Source organism: Oncorhynchus mykiss, chromosome 11 (genome assembly GCF_057628025.1).
Source record: "Oncorhynchus mykiss isolate SJ-2025 chromosome 11, ASM5762802v1, whole genome shotgun sequence".
In the NCBI taxonomy this organism is placed as follows: domain Eukaryota; kingdom Metazoa; phylum Chordata; class Actinopteri; order Salmoniformes; family Salmonidae; genus Oncorhynchus; species Oncorhynchus mykiss.
The window spans coordinates 47394276-47416649 of NC_143032.1; the positions used below are offsets into that span (position 1 = coordinate 47394276).

The 22374-nt window shown below is 41.8% G+C and overlaps 1 protein-coding gene across 1 annotated transcript in view; it reads left to right on the forward strand.

Moving 5' to 3' along the window:
• LOC110535735 (fibrinogen C domain-containing protein 1) overlaps positions 1 to 19888 on the forward strand; it is a 163220-nt gene extending 143332 nt beyond the window's left edge. The window contains exons 6-7 of the mRNA XM_090190221.1: positions 12182 to 12361; positions 18046 to 19888. Coding sequence (XP_090046347.1) covers positions 12182 to 12361; positions 18046 to 18308 — 443 coding nt within the window. The 3' untranslated portion in view covers positions 18309 to 19888. The remainder of the gene's footprint in view (positions 1 to 12181; positions 12362 to 18045) is intronic.
• Positions 19889 to 22374: the final 2486 nt, after the last annotated feature.

Below are 22374 nucleotides of genomic sequence, written 5' to 3' on the forward strand. Positions count from 1 at the left end.
TACAGAACTTTATTGAAACTCTGTTTGGTAGAAATAGGATGTTTATTTTGGTGTAGCGGCAATGATTCTGCCATGGCAGAGCGCCACACTTAAATGAATGCAGAGGAAACACTGCCTTGCAGTCCATACCACAATGAATTGAAGATGTTCTGGAAGCACAGCCGCGAGCTGCCCAGTGACATAAGCCTACCAGATGAGCTAAATTACTTCTATGCTCGCTTCGAGGCAAGCAACACTGAAGCATGCATGAGAGCATCAGCTGTTCCGGATGACTGTGTGATCACGCTCTCTGTAGCCGATGTGAGTAAGACCTTTAAGCAGGTCAACATTCACAAGGCCACGGGGCCGGATGAATAACCAGGACGTGTACTCCGAGCATGCGCTGACCAACTGGCAAGTGTCTTCACTGACATTTTCAACCTGCCCATTACTCAGTCTGTAATACCAACATGTTTCAAGCAGTCCACCATAGTCCATGTGCCCAAGAACACTAAGGTAATCTGCCTAAATGACTATCGACACGTAGCACTCAAGGGGCCCCTCAGGGGTGTGTGCTAAGTCCCCTCCTGTACTCCCTGTTCACCCATGACTGCATGGCCAGGCACGACTCCAACACCATCATTAAGTGTTGCCCGACGACACAACAATGGTAGGCCTTATCACCGACAACAATGAGCGGCATTGGGGTGGCAGGGTAGCCTAGTGGTTAGAGGGTTGGACTAGTAACCGGAAGGTTGCAAGTTCAAACCCCCGAGCTGACTAGGTACAAATCTGTCGTTCTGCCCCTGAACAGGCAGTTAACCCACTGTTCCTAGGCCGTCATTGAAAATAAGAATTTGTTCTTAACTGACTTGTCTAGTTAAATAAAGGTAAAATAAAAAATGAGATGGCCTATATGGAGGAGGTCAGAGACCTGGACGTGTGGTGCCAGGATAACAACCTTTCCCTCAACGTGATCAAGACACGTTGAATACAGAAAAAAAAGGACAGAGCACACCCCCATTCTCATTGATGGGGCTGTAGTTGAGCAGGTTGAGAGCTTCAAGTTCCTTGGTGTCCACATCATCAACATACTATCATGGTCCAAACACACAACACAACAACGCCTATTCCCTCTCAGGAGACTGAAAATATTTGGTGTGTGTTCTCAGATCATCAAAACGTTCTACAGCTGCACCATCACTGCCTGTTATGGCAACTGCTCAGCCTTCGACCGCAAGGCACTACAGAGGGTAGTACGTACAGCCCAGTACATCACTGGGGACAAGCTTCCTGCCATCCAGGACCTCTATACCAGGTGGTGTCAGAGGCCCTGAAATGTGTCAAAGACTCCAGCCACATTAGACATAGAGTGTTCTCTCTGCTACAGCACGGCAAGCTGTACCGGAGCACCAAGTCTAGATCCAAAAGGCTTCTTAACACCTTCTACCCACAAGCAATAAGACTCAAGAACAGCTAATCAAATGGCTACCCAGACTATTTGCATCTATGTTTTACTTAACACTTAACACTGCATTGTTGGTTTCAGAGCTTGTAAGTAAGCATTTCCCTGTTGTATTCGGCGCATGTGACAAATACAATTTGATTAGATTTTACGGCAAATGGTGGGGGGGCTGCAACTCAATATTAGTAAGGTTTTCTTAATGTTTTGTACCGCTCAGTGTATACAGACAGTCTCACATCATTGCCTGCGTTTGTGCATCATGCATGTAGTCTAAGATATCCTTGAGCTCCACAGTTTCACATGTCCAGTCATCCTTTAGCTTATCATTCAATAAGGATTTCAATTTTGTTTGATGAAATAGGCAGTGAATTCAGCACATGTTTAAAGGCACAAACAACAGAGTGTATTTGCCCAAAATTAAGACAACGTATTCCAGAATAGGAAGCTGTTTGCCTGCGGTGTTGTTCTCCTGTTCTCTGTTTCTTGTGATCTGCAGGCTCGGGAGAATGTCAGTCTCTGAAAAATGCTCCCTGCAGAGGGATTATCAGGCAGTAGCAGCGATCAATGCCTAAAAAGGCATGAGTATCAAAGAGGGTTTGTGTTGACAACACTGACAGCCACACAAGTTCACCCTGAAAGGACATTGAAGGCTGTGCTGGTTCATTTACTGTAGTTACTGGGTTATCTGTGGGTGTCTTAAAAATACAGTGAATGTATTTGGAATATGTCAAATTCTCGAGTCCATTGGTCCCCAAAATTGTTATAGTCCCGTACCCATTCAAACATTCAACCTCCAGCTGCGTACCCCTCTAGCACCAGGATCAGCGCACTCTCAAATGTTTTTCAAACTTTATTTGTCACATGCGCCAAATACAACACATGTAGACGTTACTGTGAAATGCTTACTTACAAGCCCTTAACCAACAGTGCAGTTCAAGAAGAGTTAAGAAAATATTAACCAAATTAACTAAAGTAAAAAATAAAAAGTAACATAATAACATAACAATAACAAGTCTATATACAGGGGGTACAGGTACGGAGTCAGTGTGCGAGGGAACAGGTTAGTTGATGTAATTTCTACATGTAGGTAGGGGTGAAGTGACTATACATAGATAATAAACATTGAGAAGCAGCAGTGTATAAAACAAATGGAGGGGAGGGGTCAATGTAATAGTCCAGTGGCCATTTGATTAATTGTTCAGCAGTCTTATGGCTTGGGGGTAAAAGCTGTTGAGGAGCCTTTTGATCGAATGAGAAGGGTGTGCTTGAAAGGATGCACATAACTCTGCAATGTTGGGTTGTATTGGAGAGAGTCTCAGTCTTAGATAATTTTCCAAACACAGTTAGTGCCTGTAGGATACTTTATGTGCAGCTCTATCCAGAAATCTGGCAGTGGCTTCTGATTAAATTCAATTTTCATAGAACCTCGTTGCAATTTTGATTACGCTCTGTAAGTTGACTGGAGGCAGGGCATGAAAGGGATAACGAATCCAGTTGTTTGTATCATCCATTTCGGGATAGTACCTGCATAATTACACACCCAGCTTACTCAGGTGCTTCGCTATATCACAGTTGACATTGTCCGTAAACTTGAGTTCATTTGCAAGCAAAAAATCACACAATGATGGAAATAACTTGTTAATGTAGACAGAGAAGAGCTCCAACTTCCTAATCATAGCCTCAATTTTGTCCCGCACATTGAATATAGTTGCGGAGAGTCCCTATAATCCTAGATTACGATCATTTAGGCGAGAAAAAACATCACCCAGATAGTCATGTGAGAAACTCGACATCATGCAAACTGTCAGACAAGTGAAAATTATGGCCAGTAAAGAGAACTTTAAGCTCGTCTCTCAATTCAAAAAAACGTGTCAATACTTTGCCCCTTGATAACAAGCACACTTCTAGTATGTTGTAAAAAGTGTTACATGGTTGCTGCCCATAGCATTGCAAAATGCAGAAAATACACAAGAGTTCAGGGGCCTTGCTTTAACAAAGTTAAACCATTTTCACTGAGTGTGCAAAACGTCTTTCAAGCTGTCAAGCTTTCCGTTGGCAGCAAGAGCCTCTCAGTGGATGCTTCCGTATACCCAAGTGGCGTCGGAAGCAACTGCTTGCACTCGTGTTCCACTCCACTATGTCTCCCTGTCATGGCTTTTGCGCCATCAGTACAGATACCAACACATCTTGACCACCAAAGTCCATTTGATGTCACAAAGCTGTCCAGTACTTAAAAAATATCCTCTCCTGTTGTCGTGGTTTCCAATCGTTTGCAGAAGAGGATGTCTTCCTTAATTGACCCCCCATAAAAGTAATGGACATATAACAGGAGCTGTGCCAGGCCCGCCACATCTTTTGACTCGTCGAGCTGTAATGCATAGAATTCACTGGCTTGTATGCGAAGCAGTAATTGTTTCAAAACATCTCCTGCCATGTCACTGATGTGTTGTGAAACAGTGTTGTTTGATGAAGGCATTGTCTGTATAGTTTTTCTGGTCTTGTACCCCAACATTGACAAAGCCATATCCGCGGCTGCAGGAAGAATTAAGTCCTCCACAATAGTATGGGGCTTGCCTGTCCTAGCCACTTGGTAGCTCACCATATAAGACTCTTCTAGCCCCTTCTTCTTAATGGTATCTATTGCTTTTATACATGTCTTACTACTCGATAGTCATCTTAATGCTCGCTCCAAAAACTCAAATAGCCGGCTACACAGGCGAGAAAAAAAACATCACCCAAAGGTATAGCCCCGTTGGAAAATCGAAATGGACTGTTTGAAAATCTGAATTATCTTTTTATTTGGCGTACCCCCGACAGGATTGCCCCAGTTTGGGAATAGCCGCTCTAGTCCATATTGTCACGAACCGGCTCAAAGCCCGTAACAAAAGGGAGACAACGTGGAGGTAAGGAGTAACAAAATGTATATTTATTAAATAAAGCAACTAAGGAAAATATACAATGGTGTGTGTAATCAGTAATCAGTAGTGTAAGTGAGTGTTTTGCATGCATGAATGTGATAATGCAGGGTGTTGAAAGGTGCCAAAGCAAACAACAAAAAGGCCACCAAGAAACACAACAAAATCTAGAAAGGTGTCTGCATGGAGAGAGTCTCTTCCATGAATGTGGAAGAGGTCTATTTATCTTGGGACACACCTGGGCCAGGTGTTTCCCATGTAGCTGATGCCCCTCCCAGCTCCGCCCACCGGCATCCTAATAAGGAAACAAGAACAAAGAGAGAATACGTCAGACAGAGTGGGAGGGTCGTCACAATATTCTTTCAGGGGCAAAACTAGTACATAGGATTTCATATTAGAGATGATGCCATGATAACATGTACAGCTCCAGCTTGTGGGTGGGTCCCATAGTTGAGAGTCGTAAAAGTAACTCATATACATAACCAAAAGTATGTGGACACCTGCTCATCGAACATCTTATTCCAGAATCATGAGCACTGATATGAAGTTGGTCCACCCTTTGCTGCCTCTACTCTTCTGGGAATGTTTTCCACTAGATGTTGGAACATGGCTGTGTGAACTTGCTTCCATTCAGCCACAAGAGCATTAGTGAGGTTCGGCACTGATGTTGGATTAGACCTGGCTTCCAGTAGGTGTTCCAATTCATCCCAAAGGTGTTCGATGGGGTTGAGGTCAGGGCTCTGTGCAGGCCAGTCAAGTTCTTCCACACCGATCTCGAAAAACCATTTCTGTATGGACCTCGCTTTGTGCAAGGGGGCATGGTCATGCTGAAACAAGAAAGGGCCTTCCCCAAACTGTTGCCACAAAGTTGGAAGCACAAAATCATCTAGAATGCAATTTTACGCTGAAGCATTAAGATTTCTCATCACTGGAACTAAGGGGCCTAGCCCAAACCATGAAAAACAGCCCCAGAACCTTATTTCTCCTCCACCAAACCTTTCAGTTGGCACTATGCGGTGGGACAGGTAGCAATCTCCTGGTATATGACAAACCCAGATTCATCCGTCGGACTGCCAGATGGTGAAGCGTGATTCATCACTCTAGAGAATGCAATTCCATTCCTCCAGAGTCGAATGGCGCCGGTCTTTACACCACTCCAGCCAACACTTGGCATTGCGTATGGTGAACTTAAGCTTGTGTGCAGCTGCCCGGCCATGGAAACCCATTTCATGAAGCTCCCGGCGAACAGTTATTGTACTGACGTTGCTTCCAGAGGCAGTATGGAACTCGGTAGTTAGTGCTGCAACCGCGAAAGACAGACAATTTTTACACGCTATGAGCTTCAGCACTCGGCAGTTCCGTTCTGTGAGCTTGTGTGGCCTACCACTTCTCGGCTGAGTCGTTGTTGCTCCTAGACGCTTCCACTTCACAATAACAGCACTTACAGTTGACCGGGGCAGCTATACTGTAGCAGGGCAGAAATTTGACAAACTGACTCGTTGGAAAGGTGGCACCCTATGACGGTGCCACGTTGAAACTCACTGAGCTCTTCAGTACAGGCCATTCTACTACCAATGTTTGTCTATGGAATTTGCATGGCTCTGTGCTCGATTTTATACACTTGTCAGTCACATTTCTCTATGAACTTAAGTGACTTTTCCTCATTTAGGGTCATGACACCTAACTTCAAAATGTGGGAACACTGATGTGTTGTGGTATGTGTGTGTAGATTTTGTATACAAACATAATGTTATGAGTCATTTTGACCCGGAGGCTTTAATGTGTATAGATATTTGCACAGGTCCAAAATTAACAAGTGTATTTGATGTATTTTGTTCTGACTCGTTCTGGTTGCACTTTTATTATTATGTTTGGGTGAAAAGGAGCTTTCCCAAGCTTCTCCTTCTCAGTGCTTCTCTGACACAGACACTCAAAAATGAGCTCCAAACAGAAAATGCTTGTTTGTGAGAAAGGAAACATTTCTAACAAAATGTTCTTAAATATAGAGTTTTTGAAATCAAATGTTCTTGTATTTCTTCTTTCTGAAAGGTCTGACAAGACAAAATAACGTTTTGAGTGTGTTTAAACTGTGCTGGTCAATCTGACTTTACTGACTGTGGACTTTAATGCAGGCAAACTTAAATGTGTTTTACCTCATTTCTACCAGCATGTCACATGTGCAACCGAAGGGAAAAAAATCTAGACCACCTTTGCACCACACACAGAGATGCAAACAAAGCTCTCCCTCACTATCCATTTGGAAAATCTGACCATAATTGTATCCTCCTGATTCCTGCTTACAAGCAGGCATAGAGGAGTATACCACCTCAGTCATTGGCTTCATCAATAATTGCGTCGACAACGTCGTCCCCACAGTGACCGTACGTACATAGCCCAACCAGAAGCCATGGTTTACAGGCAACATCCGCATCGAGCTAAAGGCAGGAGCTGCCACTTTCAAGGAGCAGGAGACTAATCTGGATGCTTATAAGAAATCCCGCTACCCCCTCAGACGAACCATGACTTTTATGCTCGCTTCAAGGCAAGCAACACTGAAGCATGCATGAGAGAACAAGCTGTTCCGGACGACTGTGCAATAACGCTCTCGGTAGCCGATGTGAGGAAGACCTTTAAACAGGTCAACATTCACAAAGCCGTGCGGCCAGACAGATTAGCAGGACGTGTACTCAATGCATGAGTGGACCAACTGGCAAGTGTCTTCACTGACCTTTTCAACTGACCTTTTCAACCTCTCCTTGACCGAGTCTGTAATACCTACATGTTTCAAGCAGGCCACCAATAGCATAATCTCGGATATCCTAGACCCACTCCAATTTGCATACCGCCCCAACAGATCCACAGATGACGCAATCTCAATCACACTCCACACTGCCCTTTCCCACCCGGACAAAAGGAATATCTATGTGAGAATACTGTTCATTGACTACTGCTCAGCGTTCAACACCATAGTGCCCACAAAGCTCATCTCTAAACGTAGAACCCTGGGACTAAACACCTCCCTCTGCAACTGGATCCTGGACTTCCTGACGGGCCACACCCAGGTGGTAAGGTTAGGCAACAACACACCTGCCACACTCATCCTCAACACTGGGGCCCCTCAGGGGTGTGTGCCAAGTCCCCTCTTGTACTCCCTGTTCACCTACAACTGCATGGCCAAACACGACTCCAACACCATCATTAGGTTTGCCGACGACACAAAAGTGGTTGGCCTGATCACCGACAACAATGAGACAACCTATGGAGAGGTCAGAGAACTGGCAGTGTGGTGCCAGGACAACAACCTCTCCTTCAATGTGTGGAAGACAAAGGAGCTGATCGTGAACTACAGGAAAAGGCGGGCCGAACAGGCCACCATTAACATTGACAAGGCTGCAGTTGAGCGGGTCGAGAGTTTCAATTTCTTTGGTGTCCACATCACCAACAAACTAGCATGGTCCAAACACACCAAGACAGTCGTGAAGAAGGCACAACAAAACCTTTTCCCCCTCAGAAGACTGAAAAGATTTGGCATGGGTCCCAAGATCCTCAAAAAGTTATACCGCTGTACCATTGAGAGCATAATGACCGGTTGCATCACCGCCTGGTATGGCAACTGCTCAGCATCTGACCGTAAGGCTCTACAGAGGGTAGTGCGTACGGCCCAGTACATCACTGGGGCCAAGCTTCCTGCCATCCAGGACTTATAAACTAGGTCGTGTTAAAGGGAAACCCAAAAAATTGTCAAAGACTCCAGTCATCCAAGCAGTACCGGAGCGCACAGCAAGCGGTACTCGGAGCGCCTAGTCTAGGACCAAAAGTCTCCTCAATAGCTTCTACCCCCAAGCCATAAGACTGCTGAACAATTAATCAAATGGCCACCCGTACTATTTACATTCCCCCCCTCCCCATTAGTTTATTACACTGCTGCCACTCGCTGTTTATTATCTATGCATTGTCCCTTTACCCCTACCTGCAAATTATCTCGACTAACCTGTAGCCCCGCACATCGACTCTGTAGCGGTACCTCCTGTATATAGCCCCATTATTTTTTATTTTATTGTGTTACTTTTTATTATTTTTTACTTTAGTTTATTTGGTAAATATTTTCTTAACTCTTTCTTGAACTGCATTGTTGGTTAAGGGCTTGTAAGTAATCATTTCAACACCTGTTGTATTCGGCGCATGTGACAAAGAACACCAATAAGAAGAATTGACTTGCTTGGGCCAAGAAACAAGAGCAATGGACATTGGTCTGATGAGTCTAAATTTGAGATAATGTTTCCAACCGCCGTCTCTTTGAGAGACACATAGGTAAACGGATGATCTCCACATGTGGTTACCACCATGAAGCATGGAAGAGGAGGTGTGATGGTGCAACAGTATCTTCTAAATCAAAGAGGAATAGGTGAAGCATGAATATGTTGGCTACATGAATAAAGATTTAGTGTAGCCAAAGCTTATAGGTTCCCCTGGGAAACACAGAACATCACTTTGGTTCCTTTCCATTTCCATGATTCCAAAAGTTCACCCAAGTGTTTTGATCTAAATCACAATTGCAACATTTGGTTAAAAATAAAGCCTAGTATTTTTGCCCATATCGTGGCAGTGTGGAAATGATCTCAAATTAGTGCAAGAAATGCAGAAATGGATGGAAATGCTGAAAATTATTTTAGGTTAAAGTTGAATTGAACAGTATAAAACAGTCCAAATGGAGAAAGACCCATTGAAATAATTTTGAATATATGTGTTGCCACCTTAGGGTCACGCACTACTCATAAAGCAAATGTAGAACTTTTATTAATCAAAAACATCAAATACCGTAAAAAAGAAAAGAAAAACCATGATATGATATTTTGGCCATATCGCCCAGCCCCTGTGGCTACTTGGAAGAATCTAAAATATATTTTGATATGTATAACACTTTTTTGGTTCCTTCAATGTAGAAAATAGTAAAAAGGAAGAAAAACCCTTGTCCAAACTTTTGACTGGTACTGTATAGTATATCTCATTCTATCGATACAGGTGTATGAGTGGGCACACCGTTGTATCTGTGGGTGCCATTGTCGAGACTGTAATGACGACCTTCCAGTGTAAATAGCCCATCTATTTGCTGTAAAAATGTATCCATTAAACAACACTGTTTATGCCTGATTATGTACTATGGCGATGTGCCGGCTGCTGGGAGGAGCCTATCAAGCGGAACCCGCTGTTTGAACTGTGTCTCTCTGCACCAGGAGGGGGGCAGGTTAGGGTGTAGCGCGATTACTTGGTGTCGTTCTCCATGCCCAGTCACACTGTTGTATTAAGGTCATTCTCGAGTGCTGAACCTTTTGGAGTTTAACTTAATCTAAAATCGATTTAGACACTCCTCCAGCAGCCCTGAAGTGAATTGGTCAATCACTGTGCTAGCAATGTGTTCCAAGAAGTCTGTGTGAAAACATTAGCTATTTCCAAAAAAAATGTGAGACCATCATACCATAGCACAGCAAGGACAGTGTAAATACAGAGCATTATCGGTAATTCTGTGATTAATGTTAATCGTGACTTTCTCCTAAATGTTATCCTCACTGGCTGTCTGTCTAATGATCCTATAGCATCTGCTAAGCATTTCAAACAGCAAGAAGCAGTCAGTAAAAACTAATGTGGCCACCTGCAGTGGGAGATTCACTTTTAGGAACCATACGAGGTATTCCACAACTGTCGACAACAGTTGTAGAAAGGCAGCATGCTTGGCTTAGCAGCGGCAAAAACTCTCGGCCTATTGATTTTCTGTCCTGGTGGTACAGCACATACACCAGTCTATGGCCTACAAAGAGAATTCATATGAGGCAGAGCACAGTAGTTCCTTACCAAGAACCCATATACAGCACTTGCAGAGAAAGAGGGGGGGGTGGTGGTGTAAAGCCTCATCTCTCTTTTCTGCTTGGAATAAGGTCCCCCTGGAGCTATTGATCCAAGAGTGCGTTGCCCCTCTACAGCACCCTTGCCTCTGGCTGTCAGATGCCTTGTCTTCAACTATCGCTGCCCACGATGGCTGACAGCAAGACTGGGATCCCAGGGGGACAATTTAGCAAACTAATGGTTAACTCTATGAAAGTTTAGTCCAAAACACCCAAAAAGTTGGTTACTGTGCCTTGTAATGGTTCAATGATGGAAAGTTATGTAAGTGCTTCATTTTTCCAAACCTAGTTCTACCATTGCATGAAGATGAACACAATGTAAGCATGAGCTGACAATAATTGAAAATTCTAACAGTGTAATTAATACATTTCACATATGCTTTAGCAAAAATAATTATTTGGTTGTGTTTATGTAGGCCTTGGGTAACATTAGAATACCATTGTTTTTTTATTTCAAATAACAATAGCATTTTCATTCGTTTTTATGTTACTGTAGGGTATACTAAAAACAAAGAAACACAAGAAACACCTCAATTCAAGTGTTCAATCAGTTTTATTCGTGGAGTGCCTTTGTTACAACTATGAAACAGAAAGCATATGTGTTGGAACACAGTAACAGCTTCTTTTTATAATAACAAAATAAAATAAGTACCCCAACCACCAAGACGCACAGCCAGCAAGACGCACGATCAGCAAGATGTGCGGTCAAATTATGAAAACATCAGTAGCCTAAACAGTAATATAAGCACAAAGTGCCCTTGATAAATAGCAAAAATCGTCACAAAAGCAATAATGGCATTAATATAGGAATATAGGCAATTATTGTCAGCTCGTGCCTACATCGTGTTCATCTTCACACAATGGCATCAGTTGGATTTAATTTAGCTGTTATCCCTTATCCTAACAGTTGACACAAATCTTCGTAACTTTCACTTGCTTGACACACTTTGATATACCTTTGCTTGGTTGTACTGCTTAAATCTACAGTTCTCTCTCTATTGTTGTCTTGTCGTTCAACAGCACCTTTGTGGAGTACAACAGCTGTGCAGGTGGCTTATTTTGCGCAGGGGGAGGGAGGGAGGGGGGGAGGGAGCGACTCACTTTGTTCATGGTGCCGACTGGCTTGTTATTTGCAAGCAACTTGTTCGCCAATGACAGTGAAGTGAAGAAATTGTCCATGGTGACATTTCACCCTTTGCCATCATAAGGTTCCACAAGCCTCATCACTACATTCTCCAACACTTGCTCAACTGCTGCTCGACTTGGATCCTTTCCCAGATATTGAAAGTCGTTCAGCATGTACAATTACGCCCGCTCTCACAGTGTAGCCCACTCCAAGTAGGCCAGATCAGACGGATAAGACTGTTTGGATTCGGAGGACTGATAGAGTACCTACCATTTGGAGATTATAATTAGAACAGATCAATACAAGGGAATGGCCCACCCTGTTCTTCAATTGGTAAATTACATTATCATGCATCGTTAGCTTCCCCTCGCTCATTAACTCACCAATTCACCCTCTTTCTCCCTCCCCATCATACTTCATTTATTTTATCTGTTGTGATATGTGTGGAATTAGTTTCGATATAGTTTAGGTTCAGTTTCGAGGCAATTATCGGGATGATTATCAGCTGGGCACTGCACATTCAACTGTCAGGAGAAGGAGAGGCAATGGGGAAAACCATTCAAAAATGACGTGCCCTCCTAAAACTGGTTATAACTCCAGTTTTGTTTGTAATATTAAGATACACCGACAGCGTGTTAAATAGATGTATTAACGGAAAGTCAAGAACGGACAGGGCATGATTTCAAAAAGGACAGAGTAATAATGTTTTTAAATACATGAACTTTATCGGTTCTAGTGTTAATCACAGCTGTTCAATTCAGATCATGACTAGCCTCTCCTCTGTCTTCAAACTCAGGTTTGAAGAGGATGCATGCCCTGACCACCCAAGCCAACTACGAGCTGCGCATTGACCTGGAGGACTTTGAGAACAGCACAGCCTTCGCCCAGTATGGAGCCTTTGGAGTGGGACTGTTCTCCGTTGACCCGGATGACGATGGATACCCGCTGACTATTGCTGATTACTCAGGCACTGCAGGTACTGCAATATCCAACTGTACTGTAGCCATTTATTATGGCTCATACACATTTGTTTCATAGACTTCATAAATGCCCCTTAAAGCATTTATAAATTGTACTGATCTTCCTATTGGTCAATGCCCCCCTCTCAGGGAAGAAATACAATTTCTTAACATCCAATATCAGGAAAATCCAATTCAGACATCTGTTCACCAGTATGAGAGTCTTTCTCTGGCTGTTGTTTGTTCTACATCAGCTGTAGATCATGAGCAGCAGCATCCAGGCAATGTGTGTGTGATTCTCCACGGTTCAGCTCTTCTGTCGCGGAGGGCTCTTTTGGACATTAATTGGGTCCCTCCACTCCGTTAGTCTCAGGTTCCCCCTTCCTCAGCCCCTCACTCATGGTTGGGCCCAGCTGGACAAAATCATGACCTTCCAGGGCTGCTGGAAAGGGCAGGGATGATGAAGCTGTGGGATGTCTCTGTGGCCACGGCAAAAAAAGCAGGCCATTAGGTTATTACGGCCTGACATAAACAAACAGTCGGCTTCCACTTGATTTAATTAGTGAGGTTGTCTTTAAACGTCTGCTGCCAGGGATTCATGCAACATTGATTCCCAATCTTATCAATTAAAGTTGACTTTTCATCCTCTCTTGTTGTTTTTGTTCAGACGAATTGAGGCTCCGGGATTAAAAAAATAAGTTTGTTTAAAGGCCCAGTGCAGTCAAAATTGTGATTTCCTGTGTTTTATATACACTGAGTGTACAAAACATTAATGACACCTACTCTTTCCATGACATAGACTGACCATGTTAATACAGGTGAAAGCTATGATCCCTTATTGATGTCACTTGTTAAATCCACTTCAATCAGTATAGATGAAGGGGAGGAGAGGTTAGAGAATGATTTTAAGCCCTGAGACAATTGAGACATGGATTGTGTATGTGTGCCATTCAGACTGTGAATGGGCAAGACAAAATTCTTAAGTGCCTTTGAAAGGGGTACAGCATAGGTGCAACGGTTTGTGTCAAGAACTGCAACTCTGCTGTGTTTTTCATGCACAACAGTTCCCCATGTGTATCAATAATGTTCCACCACCCAAAGGACATCCACCCAGTTTACCCAACTGTGAAAAGCATTGGAGTCAACATGGGCCAGCATCCCTGTGGAACGCTTTCGACACCTTATAGAGTCCATGCCCCAATTAATTTTCAGGGCAAAAGTGGGGGGAGCAACTCAATATTAGGAAGGTGTGCTTAATGTTTGTACACTCAGTTTATATTTCCATCCTATAAGCTTGGAATAATACTGTCAAATTGTGAAAATGGTGACAATGCCCTTTTAGTGTAAGAGCTGTTTGAAAATACTTTTTTTGTTGGGATAGAGTTTTGGCCTGCCTCACCAGGCAGTAAATTACTTAATATACCAATAAGAAAGAAAGAGAGTTTCAAACCTCTCTACCAAAAATAACTAGTTTTCAATTTTCTCCTCCCCACTCCTAGACAGTTCTAGCTAAAATTATTGCTTGAGAAGTTGCTAAGAAGCTTCACTACATTACCAAAAGTATGTGGACACCTGCTCGTCGAACATCTCATTCCAAAATCATGGGCATTAATGTCCCCCCCTTTACTGCTATAACAGCCTCCACTCTTCTGGGAAGGCTTTCCAATAGATGTTGGAACATTGCTGCAGGGAATTGCTTCCATTCAGCCACAAGAGCATTAGTGAGGTTGGGCAGTGATGTTGGCCGATTAGGCCTGTCTCACAGTCGGCGTTCCAATTCATCCCAAAGGTATTCGATGGGGTTGAGGTCATGGCTCTGTGCAGGTCAATCAAGTTCTTCCAAATCGATCTTGACAAACCTTTTTGTATGGACCTCGCTTTGTGCATGGGGGCATTGTCATACTGAAACAGGAAAGGACCTTCCCCAAACTGTTGCCACAAAGTTGGAAGAACAGAATCGTCAAGAATGTCATTGTATTCTGTAGCATTAACATGTCCCTTCACTGGAACTAAGGGGCCTACCCCGAACCATGAAAAACAGACTATTATTCCTCCTCCCAACCAAATTTTACAGTTGGCAATATGCATTCGGACAGGTAGGGTTCTCCTGGCACCCACCAAAAACCAGATTCGTCCATCGGAATGCCAGATGGTGAAGTGTGATTCATCACTCCAGAGAGCACGTTTCCACTGCTCCAGAGTCCAATGACGGCAAGCTTTACACCACTCCAGCCGACACTTGGCATTGCGCATGGTGATCTTAGGCTTGTGTGCGGCTGCTCGGCCATGGAAACCCATTTAATGAAGCTCCCGACAAACAGTTATTGTGTGGACATTGCTTCCAGTGGCAGTTTGGAACTCGGTAGTGATATTTCCACACTATGCACTTCAGCACTCGGCAGTCCAGTTTTGTGAGCTTGTGTGGCTGAGCCGTTGTTTCTCCTAGATGTTTCCACTTCAAAATAATAGCACTTACAGTTGACCAGGGCAGCTCTAGCTCTTCAGTAAAGCCATTCTACTGCCAATGTTTGTCTATGGAGATTGCATGGCTGTGAGATTGCATGGCTGCGCATGGCTCAATGTTATACACCTGTCAGCAACGGGTGTGGCTGAAACAACCGAATCCACTCATTTGAAGGGGTGTCCACAGACTTTTGTACATGTAGTGTTTTTTTTGTTTTTTTACCATTTTAATTGAAAACAATCACAGTAATGTACTTAATTGTTACCCAGAAATGTTTTGATATTGATATTTTAGAAAACGGCAGCATTGGACCTTAATAAAATGTTACTCTGCAGCAGCACTGTTTTGACTTCAGCACAGTCCTGAGTGTGCTTTCAATACCTGGATTTAAATGATTTGTTCTTCATATATTTGGTTTCAGTTAAGTGACATTTGGGAGGAACAGTTTGAGATGTGACAGTCAAAACCAATGATAACGGATATGTTCACAGATTGACTAAGACATGACTTGTATTTCTTTCCCCCCGTTTGTTCTGCATCCGTTCACACAGAAAACTGTCGCTGCCTTTTAGTCTTTGATAATTCATCTTCAATCCTTGCAAAGATTATTTAACCATTATCCTAAACAACAAAACTATGGTTATATACTACAGAATTATATATTATATATAAACATGAAATGAGTACTCTACCGGCAGAGAAATAGGGCGAACGTGCAATTACCTGTGTTGATGAGGCACACTAGCTGTTCACACTTAAGTGCTTACTCTCAGAACTTGAAAGAAACTCTTTAATGACAGTTTGTTACCTAACCAAAGTGTTTTAACCATATCAGTACTAGGGCCACAGGAGTGTTGAATATGTTTTATTACAATGCTTGTGGTGGAACACATCATTTCCGTCTGATGTTTTTAATGTATTCATTGTGAATCTGATTATGAGTTCTGGGGCATGTTTAAATACTTTCGCTGCTCTCATTGTAGGTTTCTCCCAGGATGTTTGATTAAAATGTGTCCAACATTACATTACATTGCATTACATTTGTTATAATGGTACAGTAGGCATCCATTTACACGGCATCTTAAGGAGTTTAAGAGGTTTAATCATCCATGCAGTGTGTCATTATCATATCCTGCCACTATGTTTACAGTTTTTCTATATTTAAAAGGTTGCCAACCTTTATTAGCGGTAATCCACGAGCGTGTTGAAGCGGTTAGAGTCAGAATAGAATAGATGTACAATAGGTGGGTCATACAATACACCGGGGTACTTTTTCCATAGGAAGAGAGGCAGACTCGTCCTACACTGCCCTAATAAACTGACTCTTCCCTTTGTGCATTGCATGGTTTTACTATTATTATCACCATGCTCTTTCATCATCTGCACGAACAAAACAAATAATGTGCTCTGTAATAACTCAATTTCTTTGCTGTATGAGTCGGGGAGTAAACTGACATTTCAAAAATGTTCAACTTCATATTCATAATGTCAAGCACCACCCCAACATGAACATGGGTGAAAATGGCCGTTTCTATGTTTTTTTTGTTTAAAAAAAAGAGAGGAAGAAAGACAAGTGTTTCCTATGACATCGTCAACAAATTAGTAGGAAATGCCTACTCATAATTGGTTAAAATCACATGATGCACACCAATGATGTCATTGGAATCACTTATCTTCCTCTATCTTTTTTTTACTACAAAACATAGAAAAGTGCCATTTTCACCTACTGTATGTAGATGTTGGAGTGGTGCAGGGGATTATGAATATTTAGTAGAACATTTTTGAAATTTCCCTTTCACCCTGTGTCCTGGCTAAATTCCCGATCTAACCTCTTAAACTACAGTGTAACTTCGTGTTCTCAGTCAACACACCCAGTAAAACAAGGGTTAAATAAGTCTATAGTCTGAGGCACTTGGTGGGAAATTGAAATATATAACAGGATCTGTAATCTGCATAATGTGATAGTTAGGGGGAGATTTTTCCCCTTACCATCAGCCCATGATTACGAGGCATGATATGGAAGCAAAATCTGAGAGGATATCCTTACAAAAAAATTGAGTTAGTGCTATGTGGGCAATAAGCAGCTGTCGCTAAGAGCTGCCTGGTCCAGCCACAGTAGAATTAGCACCTTCAGAGTAGAGCGTGGTGCTGCACAGAGGGATTTGATTAATGCACCACTGGCTGCTGCATTACATCCCTGAGACATACATCATAGGGTTTAATAAGGCCACCACCACAGCCTACAGCCTCTCCACCAGTCTTCCTCTGATCTGTACACACACACACATATGCACAGATACACACAAACACCACCCATACCCACCCACACCTACTGGGCACACACTGGTTGTATAAATGTTGTTTTAATGTAATTTGTCAATGTATTGTGACGTGGAATCAAAGTGGAAATTAGATTGGATTTGAAAAACGTCATCAGCCAGCACTGTTTTCATCTCATTTCAACCAACATTGTAAACATTGAAATTAGGGTAAAACTTCAACTTAAATACATTGACTTAACTTGACTAACAGGTTGTTACATCAATCTAATTTCAACATATTCATCAGAACTATATATATATGTTGAAAGTTCCACATAGACATTTTACTAATATTTTTATCCTATAGTGATTACATATTGTGTGGTTGAATTTATGTAGAATTTCATATTTGATTAGAGATATTTTATTTAACCTTGTTTCAATGTTGATAGTAAAATGGTATGTTTGAATCAACGTCATTGTTTCAACGACATGCCATCAACCTAAATAAAGAGCTATAATGAATGTGAAGCCACAGTCCACCAATTCCTGCCTGAACATTGACTCATACTGGTATATAATGGGTAATAAACATTCAGTGAGAACAAGTATACCATCCAGATCAACCTCTATCTACTCTGCTTAGCTTTGGAAACAAGCTGTGTTCGATTCAGCTGAGCTAACATGTCAACACATTTCTCTCTCTCACTCACTAACACAGAACCTGACAATAGCAAAGTAATTTACTTGCCCATCCCTGTGGTTTTCATTTATTTCAGTATAATGTTATATTTCACCAAGCAGTAATGGTCTTTCTTTTTAAACCTCTCACACATATACCACCATACATGTCATAATGATCCTGTCAAAGTGCTAAAATGCTGGCAACCTCTCTCATTCCCCTAACTATTTCGCTCTCTCTCTCTCCTCCCTGTTTCTGCACCCACCCCTCCTCCCGTCTGTCTGTCTTTGTAAGGTGACTCAATGCTCAAACACAACGGGATGAAATTCACCACCAAGGACCAAGATAACGACCACTCGGAGAACAACTGTGCCTCCTTCTACCACGGTGCCTGGTGGTACCGCAACTGCCACACGTCCAACCTGAATGGACAGTACCTGCGTGGGCCGCACACCTCCTACGCCGACGGCATCGAGTGGTCCTCCTGGACGGGCTGGCAGTACTCCCTTAAATTCGCCGAGATGAAGATTAGAGCCACGACAGAGGAGAACAAATGAGAGGGAACCGATAGCACGAGAAACCGTAGATGGATGGACTTAGGCGTTATTAAAGACACTCGACCTGCCGAAAATTAGAATAAGGACTCTGAACCTTAATCTGCTCGTACTGTAACCCCTGTCCAAAAACATTCTTAATCCCCTCCAAACGTCGACCATTTTGTGGTGTTGTGTTGAAACCTCCAAGGTTTTGTAACCTTTTGCAGCTTCTTGCTGATCTGATCATGTTTCTAATAATTATTTTAAAAAATAATGCAGGCAATGTCAGAACCACAGTATTGTTGTGCTTTTAAAAGGAACGCTGTGGAATTTTGAAATATGAAATGTTAGGATTTTTCTCATTCTCTTGAGTGAAATTGAATTGAATGAATTGAGTTTCCGACAATTTATTTGGGTTGTCCCAGCTGCTTGTATGTACAGTTAACTTTGCATCTGACAGCAGTCTGAGTTCTTCTAAGTGTTACGCAGGGGGTTCAGTGAACCACGCTCACGAGATGAGGAACCTTGCTTGAGACCTGAATACGTGTGATAGGTCCCTGAGCAAACGCTCAGACTTTAGCTCAGTAGGTTAACACTGTCTTGAGACACACAAGAGACACAGGTTTGAACCTCAGTCAGTTACATGATCTTGTGGTTTACCCCTAGCTCCTTTTTGACCCCTAGACATACCTTGTACAGATCATGTGTCAGTCCAGTGCCCCAGTAAGACACATTCATGACAAAGCATTATATCAGTCAGACAGGGGTTTTAAAGCCAACCCAATCACTTCACAAAAGGCAGCCTTGCCTTTTACATAACATTTACAAATACAATGATCCCACAAGAGTGGCTTTGAGCAACATGCATGTGTGACCTGTTACAATGAAAGTAGAGAGAATGAAGAGAATACGTGAAAGGGCTGGGCCAGCGGTGTGCCAATTATAATCAGAGGCCTGGATCTGTGTAGCCTTCCAGTTGTTGGTGGAAACCTCAGACAGTAGGGTCTAACCTATAAATTCATCTCATCTGAGAACCAAGTCTACTGATATGCTATCTTGACTCAACTCAAATTAGTCCTTTCAATATACTGGATTTTGCTTACTCCTGAAGCCTTCTAGTCTGTCATCTTCAGTGTGTGTACAGGAGATGATTGATAAAGTCAGGCAAACTGTGTTCTTTACTCAGTCAGAGTACCAACAATTGAGATTCCCCTATGGGCAACCAAAGTTGAAAAAAAATACGAAAACATTGTGACATAATACAACAACTGCTGGTAATTCATTCCCTGCAAAAAACAGCCTTTTCATCTGCCCAGATGTTGAATGACATTGTGTCACTGGTACAGTATGAGTGTATGTCTTTCTCATTATTTACAGTGATATGATATAGTGTTCGATACCTTGGAGGCAGCAGACAGTTGTACATCTGTGTAGTTTCCAGACCCGGGTTCAAATACATTTGTATCTGCTATTAAAAATGCTTTTTATTGTGTATTTGAGAATTTTTAAATATACAGCCCAAAACAATGACTTTTATTTGAGTATTTGAATGTTTATTTTAAAAAATTGAACAAATAAAGTCTATCAAAATGTATTTGAAAGTATTCTCAAATACTTTTCTGGAACACTATTTGAAACCCTTTTCAAATATATTTTCACCAAACATATTTCAAATACTCTGCTCTAAATGTTTAGCAAAAGCCAGATGTTTATTTACAATCCTATGAATATATGTTCTAAGTAAATCGATCAATGAATTGCTCAAAGGGATTTTAAAGTGGCAATCACCCCAACACTGTTTTGTTTACTTAAGGAATAGACCTTCTTTTTCAATTTTAGCCTAAAATGACACTGCCTGTAGCTAATCTTTGAAATGCAAGAGAAAGGCCATACTTTCATATAGGAGATTGTAGATTTTGGCCACCAGATGGAAGCAGTGTGTGTGCAAAGGTTAAGAGTGATCCAGTGGAGAATTACATCACTGCACACTATTTTGTATCAAGTCTGCCAGGAGTTTGCCCAAATATGGCAAATTGGTCAGTTGATACATTTTCAAGTACATAACTACAGAGAACATAAAAATGGATTTTATCAAACAAAACGATGCTACATTTTATCTCTGGGACCCTCAGGATGACAAATCAGAGCAAGATGACTGATTGTAAGTACATTATTTACCTTCAGAGGTGAATGTATCAAACCAGTTGCCGTGATACGTTTTTGTTGTTGTGTACTCCTCAAACGGTAGCATGGTATTTGTTCACTGTAATAGCTACTGTTAATTGGACACTGCAGTTAGATTTACAAGAATTTAAACTTTCTCCCCATATAAGACATGTCTATGTCCCAGGAAAGTTGGCTGTTGGATACAACGTCATTCTAGTCACATTAGCACACATTAGCAACAACCACTCCGGTTTAGGGACACCTATCCTGTAGAGGTTTTAAACTGCTGAGGGTGAAATGTTATCAACTGCTGGTGAAATGTTATCAAAAAGAACAAAGATATTGAGGATTACCTAATCACCCAATATCTTCCACCAACTACTGATCCTCTGAAATTCTGGAAAACACACAGTCACACACACCCAACACTGAGCTGAGTTGCTGCTGAGTACTTACATGTCCCAGCATCCTCCGCAGCTGTGAAGCGGCATTTTAGCATTGAAGGGCGTATCTTCAGACCAGATCACTGCTCAATGTTCGACAAGCTTTTTGAAACCCTGCTGTTTTTTAAATGTAACATGGCATCTTGCCATCTTTCATGAGACACCAACGTAAGGTAGCCTAGGGGTTAGAGCATTGGACGAGTAACCCAAAGGTTGCAAGATCGAAGATCAGCTCCCTGAGCTGACAAGGTAAAAATCTGGCGTTCTGCCCCTGAACATGGCAGTTCCTGGGCTGTCATTGAAAATAAGAATTTGTTCTTAATAACTGACTTGCCTAGTTAAATAAAGGTAAAATAAATAGTGTGATTAAAAAGTGAAGTAAGACACATACATGTAATATCTAAATACTTGTTTTGTAAAGTAATTGAAATACCTGAAATCGTATTTGAACCGAGATCTGGTGGTACCTATAAAAGTCAGAGTGACAAAGGGTTGTTACAAAGTAGAAATGGCACATTGAGGCTCACAACTTGGAGTCAATATTGAGACAACATTGTGTGGTGTGTTTGCCGGGAATGGGGTGGTCTCCTATGCATTTTGTATTTATGTTTAATTTACTGTTTGTTTTTGTCATGATGCGGCTAGTCTTTCCATTTAAAGGTTGAGTGAAAATATTACTTATATGGTGATAGGTAGAGAGGTCTGTTTAAGTTAGGCTGAAACACACTTAAAGTGAGATTTTAATGTTGGTATTATTATGAGTGTGTTTATAATGGTTAGCTGTTGTTGTAAAAGATCCAACATGAGCACTTAATAATCAGATCTTCTGATTGACATTCAGTATACTTTCTTTGTTTTTGTCTCAAAATGAATAAAACAAAAAAACATTGTGTTTAGATGTGTGAAGTTGTCTCATCACAGTATTTTAAAATAAAGGTATACTATAAGAACTAACATTTATCACTTTACAAACTTCGTTTTTAATTTCTTATGATTGTAGACTAATCTTATCACTCATTATAGTTACTCATTTAGATGATAATTCCACCATAAGAGGGACATTGAATAAAACATTCTCAATAACAGAGTACTGTCAGTTTGTCATTGGGGGAAGGGACAAAAATATAGTTTTTCTACAGATATACTGTAGACTACAATAATAGTACAGTTTTTGAAATTGCTTTAGCGCTATTGGTTACACGTGGTCTGCGGTTGTGAGGCTCCAACAACGTTGGAGGCAGGTTATGGTGGAGAAATCCTTTACTTTCAATTCTTTGGCAACAGCTCTGGTGGACATTCCTGCAGTCAGCATGCCAATTGCGCACTCTCTCAAAACTTGAGACATTTGTGGCATTGTGTTGTGTGACAAAACTGCACATTTTAAAGTGTCATTTTATTATTCCCGGCACAAGGTACACCTGTGTATTGATCATGCAGTTTAATCAGCTTCTTGATATTACACACCTGTCAGGAGAAAC